The 18,695-nt window shown below is 40.9% G+C and overlaps 1 protein-coding gene and 1 long non-coding RNA gene across 2 annotated transcripts; both read right to left on the bottom strand.

Moving 5' to 3' along the window:
• On the bottom strand, positions 8,395-9,757 carry LOC109208896 (probable carboxylesterase 17). The gene has a single exon (XM_019372057.1). It carries the CDS (start codon positions 9,581-9,583, stop codon positions 8,576-8,578), a length of 1,008 nt encoding a protein of 335 aa, XP_019227602.1. The 5' UTR covers positions 9,584-9,757; the 3' UTR covers positions 8,395-8,575.
• Positions 11,759-17,418, bottom strand: LOC109222965. The gene is made up of 3 exons (XR_002067485.1): positions 17,406-17,418; positions 17,273-17,329; positions 11,759-11,827 (listed from the first exon to the last, which is right to left on the bottom strand). It is a non-coding gene; the product is annotated as an uncharacterized LOC109222965 (long non-coding RNA).

The following is an 18,695-nucleotide window of genomic DNA, read 5'->3' as shown; positions in this document are numbered from 1 at the left end:
GATCCAGGATCTGGAGGCGGAGTTGTCTGGATTGAACGAGCAGGTCATTGCCTTGAAGGCCGAGGAGGTACGACGGCAGTCACAACCATCTACGTTTCATACTTCTGCCGATCCCAGAGTGCCGCGGGAGTTGTATGAGATGTGGGTTCACGCCGAGGCTCAACTCGACGTGTACAAGTCTTTGAAAGCCGTCGGGAAAATTTTTGAAGTAGAACTCGAAGGCGTCCGTGTCAAGGCACGTGCAGCCCGTGAAGCTTGTGGTTACGCCCCTGGTACGCCTGGTGGGGATGATGTTGACGATGATGCAGATAGGCTCGCCTCCGATTCTTGGGATGATGATGAGAACGCCGATGGGGATGACGCGGCGTAAAGCTGTCGTACTTAGTTTTTGTTTTGCTTTGCTATTTTTGTGAGGGCGTCTTTGGGCCCTTTGTAAAAAGTATTGTAATTTGATAGTTGTAATGGAACAGTTCCCTTTTCGCTATGTATTTCTTGATTTCCGTTCTCTTTTCTTTTTTCTATGTGGGGAAGTCCCTGATTTTTTTGATGAGATCGACGTTCGACGCGATCGAATATTAATATTTCGAACGAGGTCGAATATTAAGTAGTTCGAGCGGGGTCGAAGGTAAAGTAATTCGAGCGGAGTCGAATGTAAAGTAATTCGAGCGAGGTCGAATTAGAGTAATTCGAGCGAGGCCGAATGTAAGGTAATTCGAGCGAGGTCGAATGTAGAATAATTCGAGCGAGGTCGAATGTAGAATAATTCAAGCGAGGTCGAATGTAGAGTACTTCGAGCGAGGTCGAATGTAAAATAATTCGAGCGGGGTCGAATGTAAAATAATTCGAGCGAGGTCGAATGTAAAGTGAGGTCGAATGTAGAGTAATTCGAGCGAGGTCAAATGTAGAGTAATTCGAGCGAGGTCAAATGTAAAATAAATCGAGCGAGGTCGAATGTAAAGTAATTCGAGCGAGGTCGAATGTAGAGTAATTCGAGCGAGGTCGAATGTAAAGTGTAAAAAGACTTGGTGGAGAGTAAAGATGCTGCTTTATTTCATTCATTGGAGAATATTACATGTTTCTGTTTGTTTTATACATATATTGGAGAAGTTCCTATGTATCCAGTCCCTTCATCGTTCAGCCTGGAGAAGTAGTCGGCAGGTGGGGCGATGAATTATACTTGAACTTTGAGAGGTCCCCTTTGTCGGCTCGTTAAAAACCTTCCCGAGAAAACCTAACTGGGACAAAACCAGGGTGAGGGAAAAAGAGTACGACGTGGAGGGCGTCTGTTTTTAGAAGTTGAAGTATTTGAGATGGGCGACGTTCCAATTGTTTTGTAGTAGCTTTCCCTCCATTGTTTCTAGTTGGAATGATCCTTTGTTTGCTGCTGCCATGATTTTGTATGGCCTGTTCCAATTGGTTCCTAGTTTGCCTTCTCTTGAATCTTTGCTCGCTTGTGTTTTGGCCTTGAGAACATAGTCTAGTTTGCCTTCTCTTGAATCTTTGCTCGCTTGTGTTTTGGCCTTGAGAACATAGTCTTCGACTTTGAGTGGTCGTACTTTGGCTTTTTTGTTGTAGTACTGTTCTGCTTGTTGCTTTTGGGCTACCATTCTTATGTAAGCCATGTCTCTTCGCTCCTCTGCTTCGTCGAGGTCTTATTTTCTGTTCTCGTCATTGCTTGGTCCACTTTCGTTGGAGTATCTCAAACTGGGTTTCCCGACCTCGACTGGTATCATGGCATCAGTCTCGTAGACTAGTGAATATGGTGTTTCTCCTGTGCTTGTTTTTGGCGTGGTGCAGTATGCCCACAGTACTTCTGGTAGTAATTCCGGCCATAGTCGGTTGGTGTCCTCAATCTTTTTCTTCACGATATTCAATATTGTTTTGTTGGAGGATTCAGCCTGGCCATTACCGGCAGGGTGATATGGCATGGAGAGTATTCGCTTGATGTGCCGTTTTTCGAAGAACTCGGTGGTTTTTTTCCGGTGAATTGGGGTCTATTGTCACAGCTGATTTCTTTGGGGATGCCGAAGCGGCATATGATGTTTCTCCATATGAATGTGATAACTTCCTGTTCGCGTATTTGGGTGAACGCACCTGCTTCTACCCATTTTAAAAAATAGTCTGTTAAAACCAAAAGAAAATGTACATTACCTCGCCCTGCTGGGAGGGGTCCGACGATGTCCATTCCCCATTTGATGAACGGCCATGGCGATGTAACACAGTGGAGGTGCTCGCCCGCTTGGTGTATCATAGGAGCATATTTCTGGCACTGTTCGCACTGACGTAATCGGCGGCTTCCTTCTTCATTGTGGGCCAATAATAACCTGCTCAAATGAGGCATCTAACGAGGGCCCGATTGCCGGTATGGGCACCGCAGTGGCCTTCGTGTACTTCCTCGAGCACACATCTTGTTTAATGGCCCTAGGCATTTCGCCATGGGCCCCCCAAACGTTCTTTTGTATAGGTCGTGATTTATGATGCTGTACCTGGCCGCCTGCATTCGAAGCTTTTTGGCTTCCTTTTTGTCTGCTGGGAGTACTCCTTCATGCAAATATGTTATAATACGGTTGCGCCAGTCTCAAGTCAAATTTACAGAGTGTACCTCGAGTTGGTCTATTGATGAGTGGAGGAGGGTGACCATATTTTCCTTCGTGATGTTTTTGGTGGCCGCTGCTAACTTGGAGAGACCGTCTGCCTCGATGTTTTATGCTCGAGGTATCTGATCGAGTCGATATTTGTCGAATTTTGGTAGTAGTATGAATTTTGGCCTGGTACTTTTGTAGCCTCTGCTCTTTGATTTGGAAAGTCCCTGTGTCTTGGTTGACAACGAGTTGCGAGTCACATCTAAGGACGGCTCGTCGCGCTTCGTATTTGAGAGCTAGCTTTAATCATGCAATTACGACCTCATACTCGGCCTCAATGTTAGTCATATAAGGGCACCGTATGGATTGGCGAATGACTTCGCTTGTTGGGACCTCGAGTACGAGTCCCACTCCAGATCCTGACGCATTGGATACACCGTTGGTGTATAGGACCCATAGGTCGAGTAGACTGGACGAGGTACGAGAAGTTTCTTGTTTGACCTCAGTCATTGTTTTGGCACTAAAATCGGCGACGAAGTCGGCGAGTACCTACGATTTTATCGCTGTTCGCGACTGATATGTTATATCATGCTCGCTCAATTCTATGGCCCATTTGGCCAATCTCCCCGATAGATCGGGTTTATGCAGGATACCTCATAGGGGAAAGGTCGTTACCACCGATATGGGGTGGCATTAAAAATATGGTCTAAGCTTCCGTGAAGCTATAACCAACGCCAAGGCTAATTTTTCGAGGTGAGGGTACCTCGTTGCGGCGTCAATGAGAGTTTTGCTAATAATAGATCGGAGATTGCGTACCTTTATCTTCGCGGACTAATACTGCGCTTACCGCGACCTCTGATACGGCCAAGTATATCAGGAGGCCTTCGCCGGGTTCTGCTTTGGTGAGTAGCGGGGGCGAAGACAAGTACGCCTTTAGTTATCTTAGGGCCTCGATGCATTCTGCATTCCATTGGAGCCTGTTGTCCTTTTTTGAGCATGTTAAAGAATTTATGGCATCTGTCGGAGGATCGTGAGATGAACCTCGACAGGGCAACTATGCGGCCTGTCAATTTTTGCACCTGTTTCTTGCTGGTTAACACTTCGGGTATTCCCTCAATGGCCTTGATTTGGTCGGGGTTGACCTCGATGCCTCATTGTGATACCAAGAAACCGAGGAACTTGCTTGAAGTTACGCCGAAGGCACATTTTTTGAGGTTCAGCTTCATGCCATATTGCCTTAGTATTCCGAAGGCTTCTTTCAGGTGGTCGATGTTATCTTCCTTCCTTTTCGATTTGACCAACATGTCGTCTATGTAAACTTTCATAGTTTTGCCGAGTTGGTCCTTGAACATTTTGATTACCAATCTTTGATAAGTCGCCCCTGCGTTCTTTAAGCCAAATGGCATGACTCGATAATAGTACGTTCCTTTATGGGTGATGAAAGTAGTCTTCTCCTGGTCCTCTTCCTCCATAAGGATTTGGCTGTGACCTGAGTAGGCGTCCAAAAAGCTCAACAACTCGTGCCCTGCTGTTGCGTCAATGAGCTGATCGATATGAGGCAAGGGAAAGGAGTCTTTCGGGAAGGCCTTGTTTAGGTCCGTGAAATCCACGCACATCCGCCACTTCCCATTTTTCTTTTTTACCATGACTACATTGGCGGCCCATTGAGGGTATTTCGATTCTCGGATGGAGCCGTTAGCGAGTAGTTTATCCACTTCCTCGCTGACGGCCTCGTTGATTGCGACATTGAATTTTCTTCTTACTTGTCGTACTGGAGAGTAGAAGGGATCGGCATTCAACTTGTGTGTGGCAACGTCTTTCGGAATACCTGGCATATCTACGTGGGAAAAAGCAAACAAGTCGGCATTATTGATTAAAAACTTATGAAATTTACCTGGCTCGGAGAGCTTATGGCCTATATAAGCCTTTTTGCTGTTGTTGCTGCTGTCTAATTGGACGGGATCAAGATCTTCTATTGCTGATCTCGCAGCTTCCACGACATCGGGGTCCTTGATAACGTCTTTCTGATCGTTGAGTTCGGACCCCGACTTTGATAATTGCTATGCTTCTAAGTTTGTTCCTTTTAGCTGTTGAGTGAATGCACAATCTTGGGCGATGCGGTAGCATTCTTGTGCTGTGCATTGTTTGCCTCAGATGCTGAATGTCCCCCGCGAAGTAGGGAATTTTATTACTTGATACAAGCTGGATGGGATGGCCTTCATGGCGTGTACCCATGGTCGTCCTATGATTACATTGTAAGTTGTGTCCTGGTTCATGACATAGAACGTTGTTTCTAGGGTGACGCCCCCCGGCCAGAACGGGCAGCGTTATTTCTTCTGAGGTTCGCTCGACTGCATTTTTAAAACCTGTTAGTGTTATGCAGCGTGGTACTATCTTGTCCTCGAATCGCATTTGCGCAAGAACTCGAGGGTGAATAATACACGTGCCGCTTCTGTCGTTTACCATTATTCTTTTTACATTAGTATCTAAAATATGTAAAGTAATGACAAAAGTATCGGAGTGAGGAAAAGTCAAACCGTTGGTATCTGACTTATTGAATATGATACTTTCTCCGAAGTCATCATACCGTTCGTGGGTGATTGACCGCTTCAGTTTGTGTGTGGTGGTAAAATTTATGTGGTTGATTGCTGCTTCGTCGCCTCCACCAATGATCATTTGAATGGTGCGGGCAGGGGGGGGGGCGATTTTGGTGGGCCTTGGTGTTGTTCTCTTCCGCGGCCAAAATTGGCTCTTCCTCGGTCGCTCATCAGCTCCTTTAGGTGCCCTTGGTGGAGCATGTTCACTACCTCTTGCCGTAGGGCTATGCAGTCTTCAGTTTTGTGACCTCGCTCCTGATGAAATTCACAGAGGATGTTCGACTTTCGGGTGCTTGGGTCGGATATCATCTTCTGCGGCCACTTCACCTTCGGGCTGAGCTTCTCTAGTGCGTACACTATCTCTGAAGGGGAAACACAAAAATTGTGAGCAGATAAGAGCGGAGGCATACCTCTTTCGTTCCGCTGAGTCCCTGTATGCGGCTTGGACGGTCCTTCCGCATGGCGAGGAGATGGTGCGACGGCTGTTCTGACATAAGGTTGGTGCCTGTCTCGGTTGAGGCGGGTTCCTGACTGATCTCTCCGACCGTCCCTACGACGGTCTTTCCTCGGCTCTGTTTGGACCGATGTTAACTGGGCGTCTTCGTCTACTCTCACCTTGACGCAGTAGGCGTTGTGAGTTTCTTCCCAAGTGGTAGGAGGGTATTTCATGAGTCTACTTAATAGTTTTCTTGCCGCTCTTGACCCATTCCTGCTCAACCCGTTATGGAAAGCTGCCACCGCTACCCCTTAAGATATATTTGGTAAGCTCATTCATACTCTGTTAAACTGGGCTAAAAAGTCCCCGAGTCCCTCGCCAGGCGATTGCCTAACGATGAATATATCATTTACCCTGGCTTCCACTTTCTTAGACCTGGCGTGGGCGGTGACGAACTTGTCGGCCATTTCCTCGAACATTGTTATAGATCGTGCTGGTAATTGTGAGTACCAAGTTAAGGCTCCCCCAGTTAAGGTCTCGCCGAACTTTTTTAGTAGCACTAACGGTACTTGCTCCTTTGAGAGGTCGTTACCCTTTACTGCTGTGACATAGTGAATGATGTGATCTTCGGGATCCGTCGTGCCGTCATATATATTCAAGTATGGTGGCATCTTGAAGGTTTTGGGTATGGTATGTGGGGCTGCTTCCTCGCTATTTGGTTGTTCGACGAATCGGTTGACATCCCGTTTTGGTAGCAGTTTTGGGGTGCCCGGTATTTTATCGACCCTTTCTTGATGTTCCCTCATCTGGTTGCGGAGCTCCTTGTTCTCGTTTTCTATTTCTTCCATTTTCTTTAGAATGGCTGCAAGTGCATCGTTACCTGCGTCAACATCGATGTGAGTGTTACCTGTTAGAGGAGCGGGTTGCTCGTCGGCGATCGCTGTGGTATCCGTCTGTATGACGTCTCTATTTGCCCGCTGAGCAGGTTTGTCGAGTATGTTATTTAGAGTGCTGGTCAGCCACTCTTCTAGTAATTTCTTCACTGCTGGTGGTGCTTCCTCAGCTGTGGACGTGGAATCTCCCCTTTCGCGCGAAGCGGTTACACTCCCATGAGGGGGAGGTGAATCACTCCGCCTAGGTATAGCACTCGGCGTCTCATTCTCCTCATCTCCTCTGTCATCCTTGTTGATGGTGTTTAAGATGTTGGTAATGACACCCATTATTGCTTTCTGTCTTTCATCTCTTTTTCCTACCATTGTTAGTTTGTGCAGACGAGAAAAAGGTGGCTGTCCTTTATGATCTAGAAAAAACTAAAAATTTTAACTAAAAAACTCCCCACAGACGGCGCCAAATTGTTTGACCAAAAAGTGTTAAGCCTTTTTGTTAAACTAATTAATGATGAAATGAAGGATGAATCTTAGTTAAAAATAATAAATTCTAGATAAAATATTGTAGAAAATCGGTAAGATGAACGACGTTTGATAGCGTTAAAATAGCACGGTTGTACTCAATGAATACCAATAAATATGATAACATGAACATGCAATAAATGTAGATAATGGCAATAAATGTAATAGGAAAGGATCTAAAACCCAATTATTATATGATTTGGATGGTTCTTTCTCCTGACAGCAACGTGGAAAGAAGAGAGTGAAGATGATTATGGAATCTTTGGATCTTGGGAACAAAGATCAAATAGCGTGCGCTTGAATAAGATAATGAATGAACAAGACAACTTTTGTATATTCTCTCAAGTCAACCTTTTACAATGTGTTTTTATCAGAAAGTGAAGATCCCCCTTTTGTTCTTTCTCTCTTCCTACTTATAGGGGTATTTCCAAGAAACCCTAAAAAGTACAAAATAAGGAATATCCAAAGGAATATTCCTTATGCCTATTTCTAATCTGTCTTGCCGTTATCTCTTTATTCTAGCTATTCGTCCTTGACAATTACCTTCCTGAGGACGGCCTCCCACTATTGCACTGTGGTCGACCTCGTCCTCGATCTTGTTTATCTGCTGTTACCAGGTCACCAAATTTAGGCCAATACAATACACGCACAAAAAAAAAAAAGGTGATATCTAAAACGGAGTATATCACTAGCACTAGTAAATGTGGTAGGGCCAAGGTTTATTTCCTTCCTTCCCTAACAATTATTTCTATAGTGGAACCACGTAATACGCACTTGTGAATTTCTAGTAAAATTACCGAACTCTTCAAAGAAACTTCTTTCACATTGTCGTTCCCATAACTAAGCTCATCTTCAAAGACACTGCAAAGACTTGCTTGACTGAGTCGAATTAAATTTCTTTTATTTCAACCCGCACCGTCCGTACCATACTAAACTCGCATATATCTAAACTCTCACTGCCCTGCATATGTCTAAACCCATACCGCCCGCACCCGTACTGTCTCTGTGCCTCATTGCCATCCCTAATCACATCGAATTCATTAAAGGAATAAGCACTCCTTAGCAGAGTTTTCTCCGTTTCACTATATATAGCTCCAACTAAAAGGACCGGTATGTGACTCCATTTTTGCTATAGCTGCCCTAATCGAGACCGACAAGAATCTCATACTAGCTTATCGATCAAAATTTTTGTTGACGAATATCGTGTAAAAAAGCCTCAAGTAGACTTATTGACGGTACAGGTACATTTCAACTTCCAGACTTATTGACGTTCGAAATTTAAGATATTATTACAAGAATCTCAAAATATATTTGTCTACTTTTTAAAGTATTACAGATAAACTTTTACTACCAAAGAAAAAACATTTCTACGCAACAATAAAAATTTACTCCTTATAATTATAATTACAAAACCATTAGAACGTGACAATTAACTTTGAGATAGATGGTACATCAAAATCTTGAACATGCAACAAACAAATATTCATGCAATATATATTCTCCTAAATTCCCATGCTTATTTGAACCAAACAAATCGACAAGTATTCTCCTTTAATGCTTGCTGATGAACTCTGCAACGGCTTCAAAAAGCTTTTCAGTTTCAGAAGCAGTTACAGGGTCCATTTCAACAGCAATTTTGTTCAGATAAAAGCTATGTCCCACTCCATTATTAATAAACAGCTCTATATCCTTTTCCCCCTTTTTCATAGCTTCGTAAAACTCCATTTCAGTATCCTTTATCAGATCTTTCTCCGCCACACAGTACATATAAGGCGGCAATTTAAGCTCCTTCACCGCCGGCGCCGCATCTCCCATCGGGCATGTTATTGGATGATCCTTATTGCTCCCTACAGGTAAAGCTAACCCCAGAAATTTATCCACCATATCTAATGTTAAAAACGGCGTCTGCTCTTGTTCTAGCTCCGATTTGCTCCGATAGGACCGCACGAAACCTGGATGGATCGGAATTGCGCCGGCTAGTCGCATTGGAGATAAGTTTTCCTCGCCGGCTCTGACGGCGACTTGGTGGACTATATTCCCGCCGGAGCTGTCTCCGATGAGGAATACTCGGTTGAAATCTGCGTAATCGTTGAGCCAGGGCTCGTGTCCTTGCTGCCGGGAGAGGTCCCGGAGCCAGAGGAGGGCGGTGAAACCGTCATCGCAGGCGGCAGGGAGGCGGTGCTCCGGCGCGAGGGGGAGGAAGACGGAGACAATGATTGCGTTGGCCACGCGCGCTAGGCGCGTGTAGACAGTGTAGTACATTAACCAATCGGTTTGGCTGATACAAAAGCCGCCGCCGTGGAAGTGAAGAATGACGGGAAGCTTGTTGACGGAATTGTCGTTTCGTTCAGGTAAGTAGATGCGGAGACGGCTGCCGAATTTTTCGTCGGCGACTACATCTTTGACGGCAACGCCGTCGATGAAGTCCTCATGCGGTGGGACTGGCTCGGCCATGAATTTGACTTCGGGTGGACCGGTCCAAGTCCGGTCTACTGAACTGTCTTCGAAAACTCTAAGCCAGCCGGATACTTCCTCTATCACTTGCTTTTCATGAACCATTTTGGCAAAGTTTGAAGTGTTTTTTTTCGAGTTATCAGTAATATGAAGAATGAAGACTGTTTAGTGTGTACCTTTGGTTTGCATGTGCATGGCTATTTATAATGGTGAGATAGGAAAGGATAAGAAAATTTGTGGTAGTTTAAAGAAAGGTTCAAAGAGTTTTACAAAATTTTGGAGTTAAGATAATGGGAAGAACACTAGCATTTGGAAAGTATTTTCCTGACAAATTCATAATGAGTCAATCCACATCTGGAAAGTAGATTTGGTGGAAGTCAATGATCAGTATGAATGGTCGTTAGGGTCACTGATTAATTTAGATAACTATGGTGGTTAGTTAGTTACAGCCCCGTTTAGTCTACAAGAGAGGAATTAGAATATTGGTCTACTAACAAACATTAGAAATTATATACTAACGTGTTTCAAATTACATACACTTACTTTGTAGGGGTTTTTTGGTCAAATTGTGACATTTTTGACCCCCACTAAAAGAATTGTGGTTGTTTCTAGAAGTGCCACAGTTACCTTTGCCACGAGCATTATTGCGGCGGGTTTTTAAAACCTCCATGACAAACGCCACAGAATAAATTTTTAATTTGTGGGGATTTTGAAAGATAATTAGTGCTAGTTTAAAACCCCAGCAATATGATTTCGATGTGTCAAAAAAAAACTGCGAGGGTTTATAAACCCCCTCAATATGATCGTAATGGTTCCAAAAAATAATACTGTGGGGGTTTATGAACCCCGAAAATATGATCTAAATATTTATAAAAAAAGGTTATGTGGGGGTATATAAACCCCCCAAATATGATCTAAATATTTAAAAAAAAAATTTATGTGGGGGTGTATAACAGCTACAATATAATATTAGTGTTTTATAAAAATAGTGGCAGTTTATTTTTGCCACAATATTTTTGTTGCTGAAAACTCTTTTTCTATTTGAATATCTTTTTATTTGTAGGATTAAAGAAATAATTTTATCAAATAACTTACAACATAAATCAAATTTCATAAATAATCACCATAATGACAAACATTAGAAATTCAAATCCTCATGGGACTAAATAAACTTTTTATCATGAGCAATGATATATGATATGGTCACCAACCATCTAGGATAGTAAAAATGTATGCATTAAAAGTTTGAGCTTTTACATAATTACCAAACATCAAAAACTATTCTATATGCAGAATAATAGGACTACTGGCCTGTAACTGTGATAGGCCAAAGCAGAGGAGCTGGTGCTATATAATTTGGCTTAAGATTCTGTAATCTTAAGCCAATACCACGAGCAAGAGATATGGGTGCGAATTAGTAATAACAAAGGTGAAAATCTAACATAGCAAGGCTGTCAAATGAAAAAACTGTGACACCTAAATGTACTTGCTTGTATAGAGAATTAGTGTGTTTTGAGGTCCACGGACCACGAGGTCAGCCGTGAAGGTAGAACATGCTCCATGGAGGAGACCTGCTTTGGAAAGAGAACTGGAACCAAGGTGTGAAACCTCCATATAACAAACAAGTTGAATACTAGACACAACCAGACAAGAACTTTACACTTTATTTAGAAGCTAAGATAAGAGAATGACATTGCAACTAAGAGCAATATTTCACTTACTGATCAATGACCTTGATAAACTCCCTAAACAGACAATGAACACAAAGGCCGACGGAAATAAAGGAGACACAAGACAAGATCAATCAACATTCCTGCAAGAAATATTATTGTCATTGCATCCGTTTCAGGAATGACAACAAAAGCACAAATCAATGTCATTATTTAACCTTCTAGAAAATGTTTTTCATAATAATGAAATTATATTTTGTTGCATTTCTACAACTTAATAAATCATTTAAAATTACAAACAATAATATACCTCCTCCGACTCAATTTATATAACACTCTTTCCTTTTCAGAATGTCTCAAAATGTTTGACAATCGAATTTATATACAACTTTTAGCTTTCAAATTCGTAAGACTGTTCAAATAAACTTTGATGTGATCTTCGCTATCAAACTATCTTTTCTACGGTCACGAAAACCAAGTGCAAGTCAAAGAACATCTTAAACTCCGGCCACTGGCCAGTCAAAAGACTGAAAAAGAAAGTTCTTTTTTATATAATTTCGATACAAAGGGCAAAAACGACTATAGTGCACACAACATACAGGTGAAAGGGCATGCCGAGATCATTCATGAGATCTGCCACTAAACGCCACATTTTGGCATTACTGTCTAAATTAGAACCCTAGAAAAGAAAGCAAAAGCAACAGTCACTTTCCAACAAGTACTTATGATTAAAAAATCATTAACAGGAGGCTAGTAGTAGGAGGCAGGTCAAAAATATCACTGTCCCAAAGAATGTTATATTTTGCCCCATATATGCTTCCATGGTAACTTTATTATAGAAAAGAGATCATAATTTCCTTTTCTTTATGGAAAAGGAACATTTGTCCGGCATATAGTTTCAAGTGGAAACGGAAACTGGCATCAATGTAAGTCTGATGGGAAATCATTTATCCTCGAAGGACAGAGGTGCTTCTGTAGCTTCAGTCTTTATAAAGAATCAAGGCATGCATCGTTTGACAAAATAGGATCAATACGATACCGGAAAATTGAAGAAACTCATTGAATTCTTGATCGACATTGAAGCAGAGCAAAGCAGAGATGAAGGAAGAAAACACATGCAGAGGTTTGGAGAATTTCTGTATATTATCAATGGAATAGTGAAGTGAATTAGCTAGCTACTCATATATATACAAGTTACAACTACTTGCAAGCTGTCTAACTAACTTCCACTGTCAACATAATTAACTAATAACTAACTACACTACACTAACTAACGCAACTAAGAAACGGATTAAGCCTTAGTGCACAGTTAGGCATTTGTCTAATTCCTTCACACCCCCCCTCAAGCTACGAGCCATGAAGATGTTCTTCATGCCTAGCTTGGACAGCAAATAATGATGTTGAGTGACACTCAAACCCTTAGTAAGAATATCTGCCTATTGTTCTAAAGAAGGAAGATGTAAAAGATGAACAAGCTCAAGTTGCACCTTCTCGTGAATGAAGTGACATTCTATATTAATATGCTTTGTTCGCTCGTGAAATACTGGATTAGCAGCTATTTGAATCGCAGACTTACTGTCACATAGCATGGACATATGCTTCTGAATATGCACCCCCAATTCTTCAAACAAACCAGTCACCCAAACTATTTCTGCAACCGTTGATGCCAAACTTCAATACTCAGCCTCAACTGAGCTTCTGGATATGGTTGTTTGTTTCTTCGACTTCCATGAGATCAAAGAGCTCCCAAACTTAATCAAATACCTAGTGACTGATTGCCTGGTGTTGGGGCAAGAGGCCCAATCAGCATCACAAAAGGCTGTGAGTTGAGAGGAATCATCTGCTAACATTAATATTCCCATTCCTGGAGATTTCTTGACATACTTGATCACCTTGATGGCAACCTCCATATGTTATGTCTTAGGACAATGCATGAACTGGCTCAAGCATTGCACAACAAATGCAATTTCTGGTCTAGTCATGGTGAGGTAGAGAAGTCTTTCAATCAATCGTTGATATGCACTAGGATCATCAAGAACTTTATCATCTTCAATACCAAACTGAGTGTCAAACTCCAATGATGTAAGCTTCTTGTTGACCTCCAAAGGTGCACTTATTGGTTTTGAACCTGAGAGTCCCATATCTGAAATGAGCTCTAATGCATATTTTCTTTGATGCATTAGAATTCCCTCTTTGCTTCTAGCAAATTCAATCCCTAAGAAAAACTTTAGCTCCCCTAGGTCCTTGATATTAAAAACTTGCTGCAAGTATTCCTTAGTCTTCTGTATTAAGGCAGCATCATCTCCTGTAATTAGTAGGTCATCAACATAAACTAAGATCACTACTATTTTGCCTTGAACTTTTCTGGTGAACAAGGAATAGTCCAAGTGACTCTGACATAACCCAGCTGTCAATGCAGAGGTTAGCTTGATGTTCCATTGTCTAGAAGCTTGCTTAAGCCCATACAATAATTTGAGAAGTCGACAAACTTGATGCTGTCCCTCACAAGTAAACCCTTGTCGTAATTCCATATATACTTCTTCAGTTAGATCACCTTGCAAAAATGCATTGTCGACATTCATTTGATGAATGTCCAATTATTCATTGTTGCCAATGAAATAACTGTCCTCACTGTTACCATCTTGACAATAGGGGAGAATGTTTCCTGATAATCAAGTCCCTCTCTTTTGCTATACCCTTTGGCAACCAACCTTTTCTTAAACCTTTCCACTTCACCTGTAGCTTTATATTTGATCTTGTATAACCATCGACAACCAATGGCCTTCTTCCCTGGTGGCAAAGGCATCACTGTCTATGTTTTATTGTCTTGCAATGCCTTGGTCTTTGTCTGCATTGCTTCTATCCATCTTGCATCCTTAACTGCTTCTGTATAGCTTGTAGGCTCAGTGTCTGCAGAGAACTTGGTGATGAAGCTTTGATACTTGGAAGACAGGAAGTCATAACTGATGACATCAGAGATAGGGTATAAACAAGCATGTGCTCCTGATTTTTTGTCAGTCCTCACATAGTCTTTAAGCCAAATAGGAGGCTTAATTGTTCTTCCTGATCTTTTTTCAATCAATTCTGCTGTTTGAGTCTCTTCTACTGCTTCTATGTCTTCAACAAAGTCTGTCACATCTTCATAAAGGTCCTGAGATTCATGATTTTCTTGATCAAGATCTCCTGGTGCACCTGGAAGCTGCTGTAAAGTGAGATCTGCAACATCTTGATCAGACAGAATGTTCCTACTTGCAATGTCTAAATCATCCACTACACAAAATCTTTGCAATTTTGTAATGTTAGCACCTTGGGGGTTTTGGTTTTTATGATTATCCTGGAAAGGAAATATGCTTTCATGAAATATAACATCTCTACTAATAAAGCACACTTTATTAGATAAATCAAATAACTTGTATCCTTTCTGATGAACACTATATCCTAGCAAAATTGATTTCACTGCTCTTGGACCAAACTTATCCTGTTTTGGCAAAATAGTTGCATCAAAGACAACCATCACCGTCATGTGAGCCAAAGAGGGTGGCCTGTTGTACAACACTTCAAAAGGTGATCTACCTTTCAAGATGGTAAATGGCGCCTGGTTTATTATATATGTTGCTGCTTCTATACATGTACCCCATAATCGAATTGACAAATTAGATTGGAACCTAATTTCTCTTGTTGTTTCTAGGATGTGCCTATGTTTCCTCTCCACCACTCAATTCTGTTGGGGAGTGTAAGGACAAGAACTCTGGTGCAAAATCCCATGATGTGCAAATAATTCCTTGCAAGACATGTTAAAAAACTCAGATCCATTATTTGACCTAAACACTTTAATCATCTTTCCAAATTGGTTGAGAATCATTGCAATGAATGTTTTAAGTAACTCAGACACATCTGATTTCACTCTCACTAAGAAAATCCATGTCCATCTTGTGTGATCATCTATTAATGTCAAAAAGTAATTCATTCCATTATAGGTTGGAACCTTATAAGGGCCCCATATATCCATGTGTATCAAATTAGAGGATTCATCTGCTCTACTAGTACTAACAGAGAATGGTAATCTTGTTTGCCTAGACAAGGGACACACATCACAATGCTGTAATTAAAAAACATCTTTATTCCTAAAACCAGAAATCTTTCTAATGACTGCCATAGGCACATGGCCTAATCTCCTGTGTCAAATCTCAGGTTCCATCATTTGCTTTGCTGCCATAGCCTTTGCTCCATTTATTCCAGCTTCCTTATGGTGTGTTCTCAGTACATACAAGTCATCTTCTCTACTACCAGTCGCCTTCACTTTCCCAGTGCAAAGATCCTGAAATATAAAGTGTTCAGGAAAGAACATTGCACAACAATTCAGTTCCTTGGTCAATTTGGATACTGATAATAGATTGAATTTAAAACTTGGCACACAAAGCACATCCTTAAGGATATCACCTCCTGCCAAAGGACTGTTTCCTATTTTTGTTACTTTAGCAGACTCTCCTATAGGCATTTGCACATTTCCAGCACTTCCTACTTTACCATCATCCAACAAAAAATGTTCATTTCCTGTCATATGATTTGTAGCTCCTGTGTCTAATATCCAATATACTGCATTATCTTTAACAAGGAAACACTTACCTGCCATATTTGCACTTGTTTCAGATGTGGAAGCCTTACTGAGCATGCTAAGTAGCACATTGTATTGCTCCTGTGTGATCATTGGTGCAGTAGTGTTGGATGAATTGATATTTCCTTGATTAGTTTCACTAGTCTCAGATTGCAGAGAATGCCCATCAACCACATTAGCTCTGGCCTTGGACTTGAAACCTGCAGGATACCCAATCAGTTTGTAGCAATTTTCCTTAAGATGATCCCTCTTGTTGCAGTAACCACCATGCATCAACTTGAAGCAACCATCCCTTGTGTGGCCTTTTCCATGATAGTAGTCACATTCTACACTCCAATTTCTCTTCTGCTTAGGTACATTGTTTCTGGTTGTAAACAATGCAGCTGATTCCATGGTNATTAAAAATTGTAATAGGTGCTGATATTGCAAGTGCACTGCAAAATCCTTTGATTTCTCGCAGTCACATGAAGGAGGTGGCATCATTGAATCATACTCATCCCATAAATCCTTCAACCTTGAATAGTACACTGCACAAATGATGTTCCTTGAGTCAAAGTAAAGATCTCCTTGAAGAGAGTACAAACATGATCTATTCACTTTATTGAACCTCTCCTACAATTCCTTCCAAACCAAGTGTGCATTGGAACGAAATAGAATTCCACTTAGCAAATTTTTGCTCACATTTTCAGCTAGCCACAAAACTACTATTGCATTACACTTATCCCACTGATGCCCTAAAGCTGGTATAAAAGTATCCCCAGTTATTGTACCATTAATAAAACCAAGTTTATTTCTTCCTAGGAGTGCAACTCTCATTGCTCAATCCTACAAAGTATAATTTTCCATACCTATGAGTTGAATACCAACATATAAGGACCCAGGGGCGTTAGAAGGATGAAGATACAGGGGATGATTATGATCGATCACCACCGGAGCTGGAACAGAGGTTCCTAAATCAGATACATCCTCAATCGCCATGGTTATACACAACAAATTCAGTGATCACGTAGATGCGGTGAAGAATCATTAATCAAAAAATAGAATTGACAAGTGAATTTAGGGTTTGCTACAATATAGATCAGGAATCGTTTTCTTAGAGAAAATGTCGATGAATCTCTCGATCGTCTTCAATACGCGAAGAACAATCCTTAGACCTTACCGACGAGACCTCGCTTTGATACTATGAAGAAACTTATTAAATTCCTGATCGGCATTGAAGCAAAGCAAAGCAGAGATGAAGGAAGAAAACACATGTAGAAGTTTGGAGAATTATCTGTATATTAACAATGAAATAATGAAGTGAATTAGCTAGCTACTCCTATATATACAAGTTACAACTACTTGCCAGCTGTTGCCAGCTGTCTAACTAACTTCCACTATCAACGTAATTAACTAATAACTAATTACAATACACTAACTAACGCAACTAAGAAACATATTAAGACTTAGTGCACAATTAGGCATTTGTCTAATTCCTTCACAAAAATTAAGCTAGAAAATGAAAGAAACCTGGTAACATGTGAACAAGACGCCTCCAACCATACCAGTTAAATCTCGCAAGAACCACTGAAATTTTTTAAAACCATTGTCATCACACTAGTTTAAAACGTAAATTACAATGGAAAAAAAGATGTGAACTCACCTGAAACGTTGCCTCAATAACAGTAGCGAATTTCTCACCAATACCCATAGCCCTTAGAAGAGTCTATATTTGTTCGAGCAGGTAAATTAGCCTTTCATATCATAAGTAACTCACACTAATACTGATGTTCTCTTACTTGTGTTGAGAGCATCATCCGCACATAGGTAGAAAGCCTCTGCAACAATCCAAATCAGCAATTGTAGCATTCAGTTCAACATTATCTAAATTGGAATTGTCAATATGCTCATCCTGCTTCAAATCATTCTTCTCAAACAGGCGACAAAGCACAAAGGCACCTTGCACCATGCAAATCACATATTCCAGTATGAACTACAGTCAAACCTCAGCCTCGTTTGTTTTTCCAACTATTCTTTTTTGTCCTCTTTACTCTTTCTCAGTTTTTCCAATACCTTCATCTTTTTTCCAAAAGATCCTCTTATGGCAAACAAATACGAATACCACGGATTAAAAAGAGGTGAATCAAATAAAAAAAGGTGAATCAAATATAAAAGGGCAGCCCGGTGCACTAAGTTCCCGCCATGCGCGGGGTCCTGGAAAGGGCCGGACCACAAGGGTCTATTTTATGCAGCCTTACCCTACATTTCAGCAAGAAGCTATTTCCAAAATATGAATACCATTTTTAAATATTCCTTCAAACCAAGTATGAATACCATTTCTAAACATACTTATACATCAAATAAGTAAAATAAACACTACTTAGTTATGCAATACTATTACCTTCAACTAAAGCAACATATTAAATAAATTTTCTATTCAAACATGTATGTATTTGCTGCTAAGTTAGTAGCAACAATTGTCTCTACTACATCATCAATTATATGGTTCGTAGCTAATTGTGCTCTTGGTATGGTTAATTCTCATATACTTCATCTTCCACTACTTCTTCTCCCATATCATATAGATCTCTTGCCTTTAGATGCATAGCAACACTCCACCCTTTATTGACAACATCATCCACATAGTACACCATTTGTGCTTGAGATGCTTCGATGTAAGGCTCATGTTCTTCACGTGCACCTATATGAATCAATCTATCAAAATTAACACAACTTAAGTTCCAACGATCCTTTTTATACCCTCTATCTCGAGCAGTATCAGCCCATTTACATTTAAAAAGAATAACCTTGAATCGACCATAATAATTAATCTCTAGAATATCTTCTAACTTCCCATAATATGGTAACTCTGCTTGCCTTAAATTTCCATCAATACTACTTGCAACACATGATGTTTTAGAGGTTAAGAAAACTCCACTATTCTGTGTTCTCA

Source organism: Nicotiana attenuata, chromosome 2 (assembly GCF_001879085.1).
Source record: "Nicotiana attenuata strain UT chromosome 2, NIATTr2, whole genome shotgun sequence".
NCBI lineage: Eukaryota > Viridiplantae > Streptophyta > Magnoliopsida > Solanales > Solanaceae > Nicotiana > Nicotiana attenuata.
This window is presented reverse-complemented; position numbering and strand designations above follow the sequence as displayed.

Coding starts and splice junctions, on each gene's coding strand:
- LOC109208896 (XM_019372057.1), bottom strand. CDS start 9,583: ATGGTTCATGAAAAGCAAGTGATAGAGGAAGTATCCGGCTGGCTTAGA.